General features: G+C 38.6%; 1 protein-coding gene across 3 annotated transcripts in view; it reads left to right on the top strand.

Annotated features, from left to right (window-relative positions):
• The window catches only part of LOC126251704 (uncharacterized), a 220334-nt gene that overhangs the window by 12102 nt on the left and 187921 nt on the right, over positions 1-20311 (top strand). For all 3 annotated transcript variants that reach the window (XM_049952297.1, XM_049952298.1, XM_049952296.1), the window contains exons 2-3: positions 3129-3354; positions 10450-10624. In XM_049952297.1, the coding sequence (XP_049808254.1) occupies positions 3129-3354; positions 10450-10624 (401 nt within the window). The remainder of the gene's footprint in view (positions 1-3128; positions 3355-10449; positions 10625-20311) is intronic.

Here is a 20311-nt window from a genome sequence, read left to right as displayed (position 1 = left end):
ACATTAAACTAACTGACTAACTATATGTTCTTTCATGAATAAAAGCTCATCTGGATTTGTTGGTGTTTCCAAAAGAGTAATAAAAATCTGTTCCCATATAATATGCCTTGCATTATCAGAAATATGTAACACATCAGTAAGTTAACGCATTATTCCAGAAATATATGCCATTTTTCAATTTCTCTATAAGAAAGATGATAGGAGAGATGACAATAAGTGCAGACCTTTTCCATTAATTACATAATTTTTCAAAATTTTTGAGAAGGTCATGTGTTCTAGAATAGTATTCCAACTGAACAACAATAACACCCTCAGTAAATCACAGTTTGAATTTCAGAAGAGATGCTCAACTAAGAATACCATGTACACATCCATTCATCAATTTTTAAAATGTCTGAATAACAATATTCACGTAGGTAAATAGAGGTTTTATAGAATTTGTGTTACAGCCAAACAGTGGATGATGTCATATCTAACCAAACGAATGCAGAAGGTTGTACTTAGTAATTAAACCCATGTAGGAAGATTCTGCTGACAGAGGAGAAACCACATATGGTGTTCTCCAAGTTAGGTCTGCTATTGTTCTTCAAATTCAAATATGTAAATAATCTTCCATTTAATATACAACAAGAAGAATTAGTTCTTTTTATGAATGATGCTATTATTGTAATCAATCCAAAAATAAATACAGTAATAGGAGAAATGGTAAATGATGTTCTTAAAACTACCTTTGACTGTTTTTTTGCAAATGGTCTCACTCTCAATTTCAAATAGACACAATATTCAGTTCTGCACTCCTAGAGGTACTACATTAGTGATAATCAAACAATGGAAAACCCAGGATGGAATGTAACAATATTATGAGAAGAAAAGTTGCTACTCACCATACAGCGGAGATGCTGAGTTGCAGATAGGCACAACAAAGGGACTTTCTCAATTAAAGCTTTCAGTCATTGTCCTTTGTCAACAATAGACACACGTATGTGCGCGCACACACACACACACACACACACACACACACACACACACTACACACTACACACACACACACACACACACACACACACACTCAAGCAAAAGCAACTCACACACATGACTGCGGCAGTGTGGTTTCAGTTGCCTGAGACTGCAGTCATGTGGTGTGTGAGTTGCGTTTGTGTGTGTGTGTGTGTGTGTGTGTGTGTGTGTGTGTGTGTGTGTGTCTATTGTTGATGAAGGCCAATGTCCGCCCCCGGTGGCTGAGTGGTCAGTACGACAGAATGTCAATCCTAAGGGCCTGGGTTCAATTACTGGCTGTGTTGGAGATTTTTTTCCACTCACGGACTGGGTGTTTTGTTGTCCTAATCATCATCATTTCATCCCCTTTAACGCACAAGTCACCAAAGTGGCATCAAATCGAAAGACCTGCACCCAGCGATCGGTCTACCTGACGGGAGGCCCTAGTCACATGACATTTATTTTATGAAGGCCAATGGCTGAAAGCTTTAATTGTGAAAGTATTTTTGTTGTGCCTATCACCAACTCAGCATCTCCACTATATGGTAACAACTTTCCTTCCCATAATATTGTTACACTAGTGATAAGTGTAACACATAATGAGGAAATAACAAATAGCGTGAACAAATTAAAAGTTCCACTTTCTGGTCACAGACGAGACAACTGGACCTGACTGACTACCGTGTCATCCTCTGCCATGCAAAGGCTTGTGGTCAGCACACTGCTGTCCCAGCCATTGTCAGATTTCTTGACCTAAGAAGTACCACTAATTGGTCAAGTAGTTCCTCAGATGGCCTCATGGGGCCATGCGCACCCAGTATCAGTCCTCCAACCAAGGAAAAAGTCTTTGGCAGTGACGGGAATCAAACTTGCATATCCCACATGGCAGTCAATCACACTGACCACTTAGCTGTTTAGAGGCAGACAATAAATAAGGTGGAAACTTCAAAAATTTTAGGTGGCCCTACTGAGAAGAATTTAAACTAGGAAAAGTACATTTTGGAATTCCACAAACAACTTAGTTGAGCGACATTTGCAATTTAAGGCATGGAAAATCTTGGGGAGTGACAATCAATTACATGAATTTTGTGATGTGTGAAAATTGTTGTAGATGATCAGTATGTAGCCATATTTACATATGAATGTGAATTTAAAGTGACTCATTCCACATCATTATGATTAATCATACAAATGATCCACAGACCATGGAACTAACTAACCAGCTTTGTTTTGTTGATGACATGGTTTTGTACTGATTGCCTGTAGTGCAGGTAAACTTCAATATTGAGTTTAAGAACTTAGGAGAACAAGTTTGAAGATATGCAGACTGAAAGAATGTGTTCATTGAAGAGAAAATAGTACAGATTTGTAATGAAATCATAGAATCATTGACAAGTACTTTTTTGTGTGATTGTGGTGCACGGGGGGGGGGGGGGGGGGGGGGGTAGTTGAAGATAATTCTTTTGATCGATCTAATGACATCACTATAAACAAGATGTCCCTTTAATTATAGAAAAGTGACACACTTAACTCATAGCTGTCTACAACCATAACCATTTCACAATAGTTCTGTTGGAGTTGGTATTCTCAGGCCTTCTTCTGAAATTTGGACTGACTTACCCAGTCAGTTATAGGGGAACCTACAGTTTTACATGGAATCCAAACCATGATGCACATGGCATTTTTCACATTAACAAATAACTGGCAGGAGTGAAAGAATCTGCAAGTGGTAGAAAAAATTCTGGGGTCTTTTTATTTATAGCCTTGGACTTTTCCATGGAGCTACACAGCCACTAAACCACTGATACATTTTTTGAAAAATAGTTTTTGATTATTTGTGCAAACAGAAACTTTCATCTATATAGAATTTAGAAAGCACAGACTATCTGCTTATAATCTGTCAATTATTGTCAAAGTGGCAAACTAGTTTCAAGTTTTTAATAATACACTTCAATTCAAGTAAAACATCATTATTGCATTTGTGCTGTTTTGTTAGTATTGATTTTGTTCTGTGGAGCTTTTCACCCTGTAATATGTATGAAGAGGGGAAGATCTAATAATTATTAGAGCCTTTGCTTCTCAAAAAAGGTTTGCAGTGTTAACTATCTGCTTTGTAACATTTTTTCTTTCAGTTTTAGAATGCTGTGGTGGTCTAGAACTGACTGCCTACATATCACAAGGTGGACTACACGGCCACATAACTTTTCGGAGGAATCATGCAGACAACAGAAAAATTCATGTCCACACATCACTCCAGACTGTCAACGAAGTTTCCAAATGGTCTTGGAGAATACATAAATTTCCAGTTTATTATAGTACACTACAGGATCGGTGCAATGATGAGAAACTTGGGCCAGTGTAAGTTAGTATTTTCTGTTATATAATGCATTGTTTAGAGTAAAATAGAAAATTCATATTTGTATTTTTTACTGATTCATCTCCTCTCCTTGCCAGTCCTCCCTCATTCTTTTATGTACAGCTTCCAAAGAAAGATGCTCTGTTCCAGAATGATGAATAGCTGATGTGTGCTTTTAGGTGTTTAGGCCTGCTGCAGGCATGAATCCACCTCTGTCATCTAAAGAGGGGCAAAAATAAGATTTATTATTGTGTCTATTAAAAGTAGAAGGGAATGTCAATTCTCCTTTTCAAGCCAGAGGGTAAATCTGTTTTTTTCTCTATTGCAGTTAATGGTTTTTCATTCATGGTGTGGAGCTCTGTATAGTATACAACATTCATAGTTTATGGGAACCTCCTTAAAGTTTGAAGATTGTACCTGTCAGGGTGTTACTATCTATAGTTAATGAAATAGTGAAATTTGTTGTTGGTGTCAAATGGTTTCAAGTTTCCCACTTCTATTCTACTGAAGAACTTATTTTAATATGATCAGTATTCTTCTCTCTGTCCTGTCTGCTCTGTTCTGTGGGAAAAAAAACCACTTTCTGGAGGAATAATCCAGTTCTTGCAGTACAATTTAACAACCATTATTTCAGGAACAACAGGTTTGTTACTGTCTTGGAAAGTTATGTCTGCAAAAGACAAGTGGTAGATGATAATATTGTGAAAAGGATAGTTGCTTCTCACCATATAGTGGAGATGCTGAGTTGCAGTGAGACACAACAAAAAGACTGTCAATCAAAGCTTTCATCAAACAGGCCTTCATCAGAATAGACAAAACACACACACACACACACACACACACACACACACACACACACACACACACAAAAAAAAAAAAAAAGTGCAACCCATTCACGCATGTGTGTGTATGTGTGTGAAAGAGAGAGAGAGAGAGAAGCATTTGCATGAGTGTTTGTATGTGTGTATGTTGACTATTTCGATGAAGACCTGTGTGGCCGTAAGCCTTGTTGGACAGTCTTTTTGTTGTGCCTATCTGTGACTCAGTATCTCCACAATATGGTGTGTAGCAACTATCCTTTTCTTAATATTATCATTATTCCATCCTGGATTTTTCATTACAAGTGGTAGATGGCTGTTTACAGTGAGAGACATTTCCCATTGTCTCATCTAGGACAAATCTGTCAGTCTGGCTATTGAAAGTGCTTTCTTTCAAGCTACTACTTATCTGCTTGAGCATTGTCTAGAGCATAATAAATGCATATTTAATAGAGTTCTTTTAATGAACTGCATGTAATAATCACATTCTCACTTTTAATTTTCTTTTGCTAAAAAACTATGTTATTAACTTCGCGGCATCACATATGTGTCGAAGAGAGTATCTAGGTATCTCAGACTCAGTTTTAGAAGTTCGCATTCTAATGAGCACAAATTAGTAATCTTTATTCTAACTAAGTTTTCCATTTTGAAACTCACATTTTAACAGTTACAGGCATTATGTTTTTTAATATTTAACTCACAACTACATGTTTCTATATACTGAACTGTACAAAATATAGTTATTTCTTTATTTGTGAATTTATGTTCACTTCAGTATCTATATTATACCTATAGCCACAGAAGGAACAGAAGAAAATGCAACTAGATAATGACAATAATTAATATTCCTTACATTCCTTACCTGAAATGTATGATGGAGGCAGCAGAATTATTTTACAGACTGTATAAAATGCAAATTCTGTATTAGCTATTTAAATAATAATAATAGTAATAATAATGAAGTCAAATGTTTTGTGAAAAATATACAAGTAAGAAATAAAACAGATTACAGAAATGTTTGATACCTGTGAATGATGCTTGAAATCAAGCACAGCAAATGAGATGCTAATTGAGAATGTGCATACCTTCTGCTGATTTTTGAAGGTTTTTCTATTGAAAAGATTTTGAGACTGAAAAATTGTTGGAAATTTTTACACATGCAGGCATAGATGACAAGAATGTCAAGGTCCCACAACAGTAGACTGCACAGGCTGTATAATCCACCAGATAACTATCCTCTAGTACTCTTTAAAATTCTAAGATCCCAAGTTCAACATTGAATTTAAGTTCTTAATCGGCACCTCATTTGCTGTTAGTGATTTTGAGCATCATTCAATGAGCGAGTCAAATGTTTCTATAATCTTTTTTTTTTGTCGCCTCATTTGCCTTCCTAGTGTTTTCTGTTCTTGAAATGCCACATGATATGGGATGCTTACTGGATTGGATTGACAGAGGGCATTGAAAAAGTTCAAAGAAGGACAACTTGTTTTATATCATTTTGAAGTATGGGATAGAGTGTCACAGATATGATACTAGAAGTGAAGGCATTTTTCTTTGCGGCGAGATTGTTTCACAGAATTTCAATTACCAACTTCCTCCTGCAAATGTGAAAATATTTGTTGACACCCACCTACACAGGTAGAAATGATCACTGTCATAAAATAAGAGAAATTGGAACTCACACAGTTCATTTAAGTGTTCATTTTTTCTGTGTGCTAGTTGAGAATGGAATGGTAGAGACATAATCCGATGGTTGTTTGATGACCCTGCAGGAGGTATTTAAGTGTGAATCACAGAGTAATTATGTCAATGTAGACGTCAAAATGCCGTAAATTTAGTACATGATTCAAATGAAGCATTTGACAGTTAAATATCACACCATTGCAACTTTTTTTGCCAAATAGCAAGGCCTTGAAGACTAACTTTTTAACACTTCATTTACCTAGCTAGTGGCAGATGCTCAGGAATATTTCAGTTTTCTCTCAAGTCACTAAGTAAGTTTTTCTTGATCACACTAATTGTTGTTGTTGTGGTCTTCAGTCCTGAGACTGGTTTGATGCAGCTCTCCATGCTACTCTATCCTGTGCAAGCTTCTTCATCTCCCAGTACTTACTGCAACCTACATCCTTCTGAATCTGCTTCGTGTATTCATCTCTTGGTCTCCCTCTACGATTTTTACCCTCCACGCTGCCCTCCAATGCTAAATTGGTGATCCCTTGATGCCTCAGAACATGTCCTACCAATCGATCCCTTCTTCTAGTCAAGTTGTGCCACAAACTTCTCCTCTCCCCAATCCTATTCAATACCTCCTCATTAGTTACGTGATCTGCCCATCTAATCTTCAGCATTCTTCTGTAGCACCACATTTCGAAAGCTTCTATTCTCTTCCTTTCCAAACTATTTATCGTCCATGTTTCACCTCCATACATGGCTACACTCGATACAAATACTTTCAGAAATGACTTCCTGACACTTAAATCTATAGTCAATGTTAACAAATTTCTCTTCTTCAGAAACGCTTTCCTTGCCATTGCCAGTTTACATTTTATATCCTCTCTACTTCGACCATCATCACTTATTTTACTCCCTAAATAGCAAAACTCCTTTACTACTTTAAGTGTCTCATTTCCTAATCTAATTCCCTCAGCATCACCCGATTTAATTTGACTACATTCCATTATCCTCGTTTTGCTTTTGTTGATGTTCATCTTATATCCTCCTTTCAAGACGCTATCCATTCCGTTCAACTGCTCTTCCAAGTCCTTTGCTGTCTCTGACAGAATTACAATGTCATCAGCGAACCTCAAAGTTTTTATTTCTTTTCCGTGGAACTTAATACCTACTCAGAATTTTTCTTTTGTTTCCTTCACTGCTTGCTCAATATACAGATTGAATAACATCGGGGAGAGGCTACAACCCTGTCTCACTCCCTTCCCAACCACTGCTTCCCTTCCATGCCCCTCAACTCTTATAACTGCCATTTGGTTTCTGTACAAATTGTAAATAGCCCTTCGTTCCCTGTATTTTACCCCTGCCACCTTCAGAATCTAAAAGAGAGTATTCCAGTCAACATTGTCAAAAGCTTTCTCTAAGTCTACAAATTCTAGAAACGTAGGTTTGCCTTTCCTTAATCTAGCTTCTAAGATAAGTCGTAGGGTCAGTATTGCCTCACGTGCTCCAATATTTCTACGGAATCCAAACTGATCTTCGCCGAGGTCGGCTTCTACTAGTTTTTCCATTCGTCTATAAAGAATTCGCGTTAGTATTTTGCAAACATGACTTATTAAATTGATAGTTCGGTAATTTTCACATCTGTCAACACCTGCTTTCTTTGGGATTGGTACTTTCTTTGGGATTGGAATTATTATATTCTTCTTGAAGTCTGAGGGTATTTCGCCTGTCTCATACATCTTGCTCACCAGATCGTAGAGTTTTGTCAAGACTGGCTCTCCCAAGGCCGTCAGTAGTTCCAATGGAATGTTATCTACTCCCGGGGCCTTGTTTTGACTCAGGTCTTTCAGTGCTCTGTCAAACTCTTCACGCAGTATCATATCTCCCATTTCATCTTCATCTAAATCCTCTTCCATTTCCATAATATTGTCCTCAAATACATCGCCCTTGTATAGACCCTCTATATACTCCTTCCACCTTTCTGCTTTCCCTTCTTTGCTTAGAACTGGGTTTCCATCTGAGCTCTTGATATTCATACAAGGCGTTCTCTTATCTCCAAAGGTCTCTTTAATTTTCCTGTAGGCAGTATCTATCTTACCTCTAGTGAGATAAGCCTCTACATCCTTACATTTGTCTTCCAGCCATCCCTGCTTAGCCATTTTGCACTTCCTGTCAATCTCATTTTTGAGACGTTTGTATTCCTTTTTGCCTGTTTCATTTACTGCATTTTTATATTTTCTCCTTTCATCAATTAAATTCAATATTTCTTCTGTTACCCAAGGATTTCTACTAGCCTTCATCTTTTTACCTACCTGATCCTCTGCTGCCTTCACTACTTTATCCCTCAAAGCTACCCATTCTTCTTCTACTGTATTTCTTTCCCCCATTTCTGTCAATTGTTCCCTTATGCTCTCCCTGAAACTCTCACACTAATTACTTTCAAGCAATTAAATACTAGATCTTGTTTTGGTCAGGTTGGTGATCCATTTGTACATTTCTCTCTCTCTCTCTCTCTCTCACTCTCTCTCTCTCTCTCTCTCTCTCTCTCTCTCACACACACACACACACACACACACACACACACACACACACACAGGCACACACACACACACACACACACACACACACACACACACACACACACACACTGTTCAAATGTTAAGCCAATAATGTAAAGATAATCCTCCTTCCCAAGTACCCAAAACCACTCCATAACTCTTGCTGACTGTGGTAATAACCATCAGAATGTGCCCCTGGGTTTGTTCATCAAGTTTGCATAGTGAGAATCTCAGATAACTGAACAGTACTTGAAATTATAGATAGTACCGGAGTATTGTTTGTGGTCTGTGTTACATGTGTAGGTGCACTAAACATTCCTACAGTTGATACAGTAAATCAATCTTTCATTTTGTCTCCCTTTAAATTAGTTTATGCATTTATTCAATAACATATCACTTCTTAAAGTTACACCTCATATTCAACTGGTGTGAAACAATCTTTCAAAGTAATCTATTGTCCACTTAACTGAGTAGAATTTTGGTATATATATATTATGACTTTCACTCGCAATTTGGGATTTTCTCACTTTATGAAGGTGCAAAAATAAGATAAGAAACAGAGATGCTATAAACTTAATTCTAGCTTTTCCAAAAAATATTATCACACCTTCTTACAGTACTTTACATGAAGCAAATGCATCTCTTAAACTTTTTGGTGAAGCTTCTGTGTTATGCATTCTTTAGAAGCTTGTTTAGAAATATTTCATAACTAGACCAAGACACTTTTTTACAAATTAAAATCAAAATACAGTCAAAAATAGAAAATTAAAAAAGAATAGGTTCAATAAGAATTTTGTACTGAGTATCCTTTGTAGTTGCCCTATCCTGTCCTAGAATTCCTCCAGTAATTCTATCACTATCTCCCATCTGTAACTGACCCACCTTTCAGAGACTTGATATTTTGATTTTACTAACACAGAATATGTGAACTGATAATACTTATTCTGTCATGTGTAAGTTTCAGCTACATTATTTTGAGAAAGGAAAAATAATTTGAAATAAATTGTGAGCAAACAGTTTTTCCTGAAGAAAGTAGAATGGAATGGCACTCGTGATGATCAGATCCAGGTGTAGGAAGGCAGGTTGAGCTAATGAGGGAGAAAACATTTCATTATAACCACCTGTGAGTGGAGGATACTAGATCTAAAGTTATAAATTATGTATTAAACCAGTACAGCAGTACAGTCAGTACAGCATATAAATTTCAAAAATTGGTGAGGAGAAGTACAAAAAATTGGTGCCATGCCTAGTAATGGCTGTATGTCTGTGGGCATAAGCAATTCAGAAACCAACTGTAGTGTGCCAGTTCCTTTCCAATGTTCCAATGGGAGACCGTTACATTGAAATCTTGCAAAATGTGAAAACCACAATGGCCTTTATTGTGCAGGTCACCTCAGTTGGGTCTTATCTCCACTCCTACAAGACACCATGCCAATGCCTGAAGCCTCACCATGCCCGTGGAGACATCACCTGTGGTTATCACCCCTGTCCAGCAGCTACACTATTGCTGCATCCAGTAGCTGTGCTGCTGCTGTGGCCAGCAGTCTGCACAATAGCTGGATAGCAAATAAAGTTTCAATTTCCTTACATTACAAGTACTCCACTCTGTAGGAGAGGAGAGGCTCCTTGGGAGTAATTGATCCAGCAGCTGACTGTAATGTGTGTTACCTCTGATACAAGGGTTATCTTTGAAGTTTCTATCAATGTTGGGTTACCTGTGTTTCTTTATTCCACACATGTATGGAAAGCAGATGAGTAATAATAGAATAATTCAGTACAAGCTTAAGTTAAAGTTATGCACAGATTGGACTAAAAAGAAGGAAAAACAAGTGATATTAATACTTAGTATGCAAATTACATATTTAGGTCAAAGTAAGACTGCACATATTACTTCCACATTACTGGCAATAACTAATATGTGTAGCATGACTCTTATTCCTGGGCACATTATGCATACCATCAGTAGTAAGGTAAAGTGTATGCCTTTTATCATATTTTACACCTAATTTTAGGTGTGATATTATATAAGAGCTTTAGCTTTTTGTTACAGGTTGTTGAATCTAGATGACACTGTTGGACTTCTTGAATTTCCTGTGAAAAACACCAGTGATTTACTGATACCCACAGATTTGATATCATTAACTGGTGAAAAAGGCTTATGGGGCCGATCTCTGTTGATCTTTGAAGAAGGCTATAGAATCCATGCTGCTTGTGGTACAATTAGTGTAAGTACAAGATGTGAAGATGTTGTAGTACTTTTGAAATTATTTCTTACATGAATATTGTTAAAGAGAAAGTATTATTTATTTACGTATATGGATTCATTACAGGTGAAAATCACTAGAAATTAATTATAATGATAAACTGGACTGTGCTCATGTGACATTTGTTATGCTTCTCAAAAGATAATATCAAATTTTTCAGTTAATTTTTGTAATGCTTCTGTATGTCATCAGCCAACGTAAGAAACTATATTCCACAATCATCTGTACATGTGTACTACAGGGGGTTGTGGTGGTGGAGGAGTGTGTATGATTATGTGTGTCTTTTCTGTACTAGTTAGCTCTGAACAAAACTATCATCAGAAAGCTTAGGAACATTTACTGTCTTGTTTATGTTCCTATTGACAACTCTATGCCTCAACTATATGGAGTTGTTCCCTTTACTCCTTCAATTATATGACTACCACAAAATAAAAGTTTGATAATCTAAAAATTGAGGCCTCACTGTATTGCTTGGCAAACAGCTCCTGTGTGACAGTGATGTATCCTCCATGAGATTGTGTGTGTGTGTGTGTGTGTGTGTGTGCTATGTTTGTCTGGTGCATGGCCTTCACATTTTGATGAAAGACCCGCCAGTTTCTGAAAACTGATCAACTTTAAGAGATGTGTTATAACTTCTGTTATTATAAGAAAGCTATATCATTTGTCTAATCCACAGAGCTATATCTTTAATTACAAATTCAATGGAATGATAAGATACACTTGGACATTTAATTTTCAGAAATACAAAGTTTGCCTCTGAAGCCATCCCAAAGTTGCAAAAACAATATGATCTGAGTCAACAAGGAAGCATACAGTTATAAGGTGATAGCATGTTGTATCTATGTGCATTTCTGGTGCAGCAGAGTTTCTTTATATTATGAGGTAGGCATAGGTGGAGTCCTAAGTGATTGCATGCATGCTTCGCTGGTAGTAAACGGGAGGTGTGGCTCACCATGGATGTGTGGGAGCGTTGTGAAAACATAAGTGGATACTTGTGCCAATGACGGTACTCAGAATGGGCATCAGCCCTCAAAATATGAAACATGAGTTTTTTTCAGCAAATAAAATGTTCAAACAACTTATGAGACTGCTGCTGGGTGAAGTCTGTGACTACTGTCGATATTTCAACAGGTGAACACCCTGTCATTTTCAGGGCTGAAATGCAGTGAGAGAGCATTGTACAAGGAAACTGAATTCCTCAATAGGCTGATTAAGAACCATAATACAGCAAATGCAGAAAGAACACACACACACACACACACACACACATACACACACACACACACACACACACACTTAACAACTACAACCACCACCATCACCACACAATCAATGATGACGAAAGTCAGAAGTTATTGGTAGTGTACCACAAGCCATTGCTGACCAAAGTCAGAAGTTATTCATAGCAAATATTAATTACCAGTTAGTGAGTATGTACCATGAACTCTGTCCATCTATTGTTTGATCACAGAGATAGCAGAATTCTTAGCAACATTTAATCAGAAACCTTCACCTCTATTTATAAGGTCATTTTCTAATTTAGTCTCAACAGCTTTCTCAATTATCATATTACAATAGCTGGAATTTCACAATAGAATGTCTACAATGTGGGAAAAGACAGATTACTACTTACAGTAAAGAAGAAACATTAAGTTACAGACGGACACAATTAAAAGACACTTACATAAAGCTTTAGGCCACAGCCTTCATCAGCACACATCATTCATACACACAAGCAAGCACTCCTCACGCATACATGATTGGCAGCTTCAGCATGATGGGCCTTTTTGCCTTGTGCAGGTAGCATTTCCAACATGACTGATCATATTCTGTGCAAAAACAGTGTCAAGTGTGTTTTTTTATGACCATCTAAGATTAGGGTCCTTTAAGTGTCCATAATGGCTGAGCTTGTTTTGCCTAAGTCAGATGTCTACCTTATCTTTTGCAGTTGTGGCATGTCATACTTTGATCACATCATTAGGACTGCAGAGAACCAATGTACAGAATGTAAGAGTCATACATGCTTACAACAACCAAGTAAACCTGCTGTTGCAGAATGTTGCCTTGATACTGTTCATCCCATGACATACAGCAACATAGAGATTCTGGTGTGCCCTTCAGTGACTGAGATAATGTTATTAAAGAAGTAATGGAGATTATATTAGCAAGTGACCTTACAAATAAATATAAAGGTTTTTGCTTAAATTCTGCTCTGTCCCTAGTCAAACAATAGAGGGCAGAGTTAATGCTACTTGCTTACCCACTGGTAATTACTATTCACCATCAATAATTGTGATGTTGGTGATCTTTGGTTGTGTGGTGGTATCAGTTATTTACTGTGTGTGTATGTGTGTGTGTGTGTGTGTGTGTGTGTGTGTGTTTGTTTGTTCTGTTTTTCTGCATATGCTGTATTTTGCTTCTTGGTTAATGTGGCCCACCCCCCAAGGGTTTAAATTTTCTTTTACAACACTCCCTCATTGCATTTGAGCCTTGAAAATGATGGGAGTTCAGCTGTCAGAATAACAGCAATTGTCAAAAATGTCAGCCAGCTACATTTCTGTAAGTTGTTTGGGGAAACAAAATATCTTTCTGCCAAATATATAATAATTATCAGTGATTTTGGTAGACAAATGGCATGTGAATGTGTTGCAGGCAGGTATTAAAACAGCTGTAGCCCACTTGTTGATCAGAAAATTGTAGTGATATGTGAAGATATCCAGCTCCTTCTCACTGAGTGAGAAATTCCTCAAACTTTTGCTTATTCTTAGAATTTCAAACAATCTCACTTTAATGGGAAATGAAGTAGGCAGTGCAGTATATGAAGATACAACCAGAAAGCCTTATACAGCCAAACAACTCATTCCCTGTCAGGCAGTTAACATGGTGAGTGTGTTTCTGATTTTGATGTACATACATGCTGCGTAATGCAGTCACCTTTACTTAATGGAAAGAGAGATTCACTTTGTGTCAGTCACTATTGAGTCTCTTCTCGACCACAATGGCTGATAACATTTGATTCATGTGTGCATTTCTTATGCAGTTGACACATTCCACATCATAATGGTTACCATGAGATTGATCAATGGAACACATACTAACTAACAAAATTTTTGGTCACATCACCATATCTGGGTGAAAACTGCACAATCTCTCATATGTCACACACTTATCCTCTGCCTGACCCAGTTTTACCCCCCCCCCCCCACACTCCCTCCCCCCTCTCCCCCCACCACCCAATCTCCACTCACACAGCTTATTTTCATGTAGATACACATTGGAATGCAGTGCAGCAGCGATTTTGTGTGGCTTGAATTTGACAAGTTATTGGAATGCTTCCAGTTATATGTGACAACAGATGTCTACACACAGGATAATCAACTCCTGTAAATTAGGGGCTGATGGTTTATAAGTGCTGAACTAGTACCTGATAGTATATCAGATGAGTTCCTTCAGGTTCTGATCATGCACATTTGGTGGCCAAGATGTCAACATGAGTTCATCATCATACTCCTCAAACCACTGTTGCACGAGTCTGGCATTGCAAGACAGGCACTTACTGTGCTGGAAGATTCTATTGCCATGAGGGAGACACCTAGCATGAAGGAATGTAACTGGTGTACAATAATGTTCATGTAGTCCACAACTGTCATTGTGTCTTTGATTACTACCACAGAAGCTCAGGATACAGCTGCCACTGGGCTGCATGCATGGCATAGTGCATGTTTGAATCAGACATTTGATGTATTCGGACACACCCATTGACCTTGAGTAATCTAACTAGACAACAATTTTCTAGTGGTCCACAGTCCAATCACAAGGATCCTATGCCTTCAAAATCATAATTGATGATGTCACTGTATCAACAGGGGAACACAAAGTTGTCATGTGCTGTGGAGCCCCATGTTCAACAATGTGTACTGAACAGTGTGCTCTGAAACACTTCTGCCTGCACAAGCATTGTACTCTGTTGCCAGATCTGTCACAGAACACTGCCTATCCTGTTTTAAAGAGAGGGTAAACCTTTGGCCTCCACATTCTGTGATGAGGTGTAGACATCCAACATCTTATCATCTATTCATGGTTTCTCCATCCTTCTACCACTTTCCATAAAAGTTCACAGCAGTAGCAGGTGAGCAGATGACCAAATTCATCATTACCAAGATGCTTGTTACCGTGCACAAGGCTACAACAATTTGCCCTTTGTCAAAACTGCATGGACTTCGCCATTTGTGGCATCTCATTATTACAACAATTCCCATTTGTCTCTGCTCAGTTTATGTACATTCTTTACCACAGTATTTGCCTGTAACACGACCAAGCAGTATTCAGTTTAGCAGCAGGTGGTGACTGTAATGTTTTGGCTCATCAGTGTACAATAGTTGTGGTTCTGTTGAGACTTTAGTTGCCAAACAAAAGTACTATTTTTCCCGTTTCCAGATGACATACACATCTTAATTCTATGGTGCTTGTTTTTGAAGTTTCAAAAACAAATACCATAAAACTAAGATGTTTGTTCCACTACGAAGTGGTACAAATGGTCCCCTCTTGTAGATATATACAGGCTCAATAGATTCACACCTATACATAGTTGCTCTACAGAATAAAATCTATGAATAGTAAAAAAATGAAGAGTCATATTAAAAAAATAGTTCATCTTAAAGGCCTACTGTAGCACATCTCACCAAAATACCTCAAACATTCCTCTTACACAACATCATGCAAGGTTTGTTTAGTATCTGTTCAGGTGGGACAATGCTGCTGTAGTACACGGTCAGCACAAATACTTCATGAACAGACGATGACTCAATAAAAGTTGAGGAACAGAACCCCACAAGAGGAAAATGAACTCTCCGTGCAAGTCAATCTGCAGTAAGCAGAGAGTCCAAACCCACATAGAGATGGAGATGGAAAGACTCAGCACACAACCAACGTGGACAGCTAATGGCTAAGTACTCAGCAACAAGCATGAAGTGTAAGCCAAGATCAGCAGTAGTTGAACTCCATTCAAGCATTGGCCAGCCCGGCCAACTACCACTCTCAGGTGACCACCTCAGCCAGCATATCTGCTGATATTACACATTGTGTGTGCCCCCTCCATGACAGATTTCTGCACTATCCTACTGTGCAGCCCATGCCAGCTCTTCCGCCTCCATCATGATACCCGTTGGTGGGAGTACTAAAGTTTGTTCTTTTAGCATTTTGTTCAGTTAGCAATTGTAACCTAGAGTACGCATGATTTTTTTTAAAATTAGAATATGCATCTGTGTAATACCACATGTCGTGAAAGAATGAGCCTGCCCTTATTATTGATCATCTTGTACTGACCCATATCAATGTTGAAGCATTTAATTTTCTCCATGTCACATTAAAACTCTTATGGTGTTCACTATAATATCCAATAATGAATTTATTGTTCTGAAAGTATGCATGAAAAAATTGTGAATTTGCAACTTTTCTCACTTATTTCCATATTATTTATATATTTTGACATTTTCTGATCCGCAACCATTCATCCTTCCTCCTTCCAATACAGAAAAGTTTCTTTATGCCTAGCCAGAAGCCAGTACTACATACTGTTCCTGAATTGTTGCTTGATTCATGGAATTCACCCTTATGGCCTTACCGTCAGATTCCTTCAAAAGCCTCACACAAGTATCAGTCCTCTCCAAAGGCATTACCTTTTGCCCCACTCCCAGATTTTATCATGGTGGACTTATTAAAGACCTACTCTCCTTCTCATGGTCCCAACAGTGGTAATGCTTTTTTGCCACCAATCCTACCAATCAGACTCAACCAAAGACCAATGTTGAATCATACCTGACTCAGTTCACTCATCCATCCAACTGTGATCCACCTCCACTGCCCCCAAATCATGCCCTGTTAACTTTTCAGCATTTCTTAACCATGAAACCTGCCTCACATCATTCCCCAAATCCCTCAACATGCAAGATAACCTTACATTCTCAGAAAGAATCACAATCCACTACCTAAAACCTGGTCCTGACCTTATAATCCTACCTGCTGGCCAAGGTTGCACCACTATTGTTTTGAACCACAAGGATTACCTGGGAAAAGGACTCCTCCAGTTGTCAGATTCATCCACCCACAAACCCTACTACAGTGACTGCAGTCCAGGAACCCAGCTGGGTCTCCAGTCTCTCCTCCAATCCTTAGGCACATACCAGAAGCTCTCCCCTGAGTTTACCTTCCCTCACCCCTACCACTCCCCATGGCTTCTGCCTTTTACACACTCCCAAAAGTCCATAAACACACCCCCTCGGAAGCCCCATGACGGCTGGTTACTGTCCCCCACTGAGAGAATGTCTGCTCTCATAGACCAACACTTTCAGCGTATTACCAGGAACCTACCCTCCTATATAAAAGATACCAACCAGTCTCTCCACAGTTTCTGTTCCTTTACCACATGGTGCACTGTTCATCACTATTGATGCCACCTCCCTTTAACATCCCTAATGCCCATGGCCTTGCCACTATTGAACGCTACCTTTCCCAACACCCGACGGATTCCAAAGCTACAACCTCCTTCCTGGTCACCATAACACGAAGGCAGCATTTACAAACAATTCTGGGGTATGGTAATGGGCACCCACATGGCACTATCCTATGCCAGTCCATTCATAGACAATCTAGAGGTATGCTTCCTAACCACTGAAAATCCCAAACTCTTCACCTGGTTCAGATTCATTGATGACATTTTTGTGATCTGGGTAGTGGATGGGAACACCCTATACAAATTTCTCCAGAATCTCAACATCTTCCTTATTCTTTTCACCTGGTCCTTCTCAGCCTAATAAGCACCTACCTTGATGTTGACCTCCACCTAAAACATGACTACATCAGTACCTCCATCTATATCAAACCTACCAACCACCAGCATACCCCCACTTTGACCACTGTCACCCATTACATACCAAGAAGTCCATTCCATACAGCCTAGCCACATGTGGTAGTCGCAGTCACATCTGTAGTGATGAGCAGTCCCTCTCGAAATATACTGAGGGTCTCACTGATGCCTTCACAGACCGTAATTACCCTCCCTACCTTATACAGGAACAGATCTCCTGTGCCATATCTCTTCAGTCACCCACCACCTCCTGAAGTCCCACCATCCAGCCATAGAGGAGCATTCCCCTGTGGCTTAATAGCACCCGGGACTGGAGCAACTGAATCACGTCCTCCGCCAGAGTTTTGATTACCTCTCGTCGTGCCCTGAAATGAGGAATGCCCTATTCTCTATCCTTCCCACCCCGTCCACAGTGCACAGTGGTATTTTGCTACCCTCCAAACCTATCCAACATTTTCATCTGTCTTTACACAACCTCTGCTCCCAAACCCTTACCACATGGCCCATATCCCTGTAATAGCCCCAGATTCAAGACCTGTCCCATACATTGTCCTCCATTGTGGTAGCAAGCATCACCTATACCATCAAAGGCAGAGCTGCCTATGAAATCAGTCATGTGATCTACAAGCTAAGCTGCAATCACTGTGCTTCTTTCTATATGGCCACGCCAACCAACAATCTGTGTGTCTGCATGAGTGGCCACCAACAAACTATGGCCAAGAAACAGCCGGACCATCCAGTCGCTGTGCACATTGCCCAACACAACTTCATTTTAATGACTTCACACCCTCACACCCCCACCCTGCTATCCCCCCCCCTACCCTCCATTCAGCCTCCTCCTTACGCTCAATGCCCAGATTGCTTCTCCTGTCGTGCGCAGTTGCTCATATTCAGCCACCAGAGACAGTGGTCATGTGTGCGTGAGTCATGTTTGTGTGAACGTGCGTATATATATATATATATATATATATATATATATATATATATATATATATATATATATAAAGATGATGAGACTTACCAAACAAAAGCGCTGGCAGGTCGATAGACACACAAACAAACACAAATATACACACAAAATTCAAGCTTTCGCAACAAACTGTTGCCTCATCAGGAAAGAGGGAAGGAGAGGGAAAGACGAAAGGATGTGGGTTTTAAGGGAGAGGGTAAGGAGTCATTCCAATCCCGGGAGCGGAAAGACTTACCTTAGGGGGAAAAAAGGACAGGTATACACTCGCACACACACACATATCCATCCACACATACAGACACAAGCAGACATGTCTGCTTGTGTCTGTATGTGTGGATGGATATGTGTGTGTGTGCGAGTGTATACCTGTCCTTTTTTCCCCCTAAGGTAAGTCTTTCCGCTCCCGGGATTGGAATGACTCCTTACCCTCTCCCTTAAAACCCACATCCTTTCGTCTTTCCCTCTCCTTCCCTCTTTCCTGATGAGGCAACAGTTTGTTGCGAAAGCTTGAATTTTGTGTGTATATTTGTGTTTGTTTGTGTGTCTATCGACCTGCCAGCACTTTTGTTTGGTAAGTCTCATCATCTTTCTTTTTAGATGTATTTTTTCCACGTGGAATGTTTCCCTCTGTTTATATATATATATATATATATATATATATATATATATATATATATATATATATATATATATGTGTGTGTGTGTGTGTGTGTGTGTGTGTGCGTGTGTGTGTGTGTGTGTGTTTTGTCTAATACAGAAGAAGGCCTTTTAGGTTGGAAGCTTACTTGTTTAGCCATCTTTTTGTTGTGCCTGTCTGCACTCGGCATCTCTATGATATGGTGAGTCATAATCTATCGTTTCCATGATATTGCCATTAACTGGCAAAAATAGCATTGTAGAGCAGTTTTTTGAAATAAAACCCTATGACACGGTATTTAAGGTCCATCATTTAAGTGTATAAGGCTTAATTAACTAGATTTTAATGAACTAAAAAAATTAAAAACGGTATTTAATGCAATTTATTAACATTACTATGAACAACATTTTGTGGTATGAAGAGTTGAGATTCATGTCTATGCAGAATCAGTATCCTGGTTTTCCAGTTTTGCGAATAACATATTGCATCTAAAAGATATGTTTGTTAGATGAATGGTAAATAACAAAAGGAGTGAAACAGCCAAGAAAATTTTACTTGTATTTAATTCAAATGCAGTACTTTCTGAAAAGAAACAGCCTATAAATGAAAGTCTCAGATAATCTCATTGGCTAAATGATTTGTGCCAGCACTTCATACTAGTGAGGCTACTTGTAATACCTACATTGGATAGTTGTCTTAAAATGCCACTTTCATTACTGAAGAAACCAAAATAATTGATATTGTTTTCTACATGGAGGTGGTCAACTTCAATTTTGAAAATGCCTGTTGCCATTGTTGCTTATGATCATCAGTGGCAGGTACATTATTAGCATGACCTCTCTTAACTAAGTACTTTTTAATTTTTCTCATAGTCTAGGTGAAGTTTGTAAAAGTATTTGAAATGAAATAGTTCATTGCCCAGTTGATCATCCAAGTTATCATTGTAAGTCTTAAATACAATTTGAGCTGCTGTAATTATCTCTTCATTGGTAAGTGTATGCAACTTGCTGAGTAACCTAAAATGGGAATCACCTATTTTGTTTGCTTCAAGCCTCTAACACAATGTAGATTTAAACTGATGTATGATAGGATGGAAACTCTAGGTTTGTAATTTTTCTGATGTGGTTAGCTTGACTTCTGGTCCTTCAGCACAGTCAAGAGGTGCCAAACATACAC

Source organism: Schistocerca nitens, chromosome 4 (genome assembly GCF_023898315.1).
Source record: "Schistocerca nitens isolate TAMUIC-IGC-003100 chromosome 4, iqSchNite1.1, whole genome shotgun sequence".
NCBI classification, from domain to species: Eukaryota; Metazoa; Arthropoda; class Insecta; order Orthoptera; family Acrididae; genus Schistocerca; species Schistocerca nitens.
Note: the sequence above shows the minus strand (reverse complement) of the source record. Positions and strands in the feature narration are given on the sequence as shown.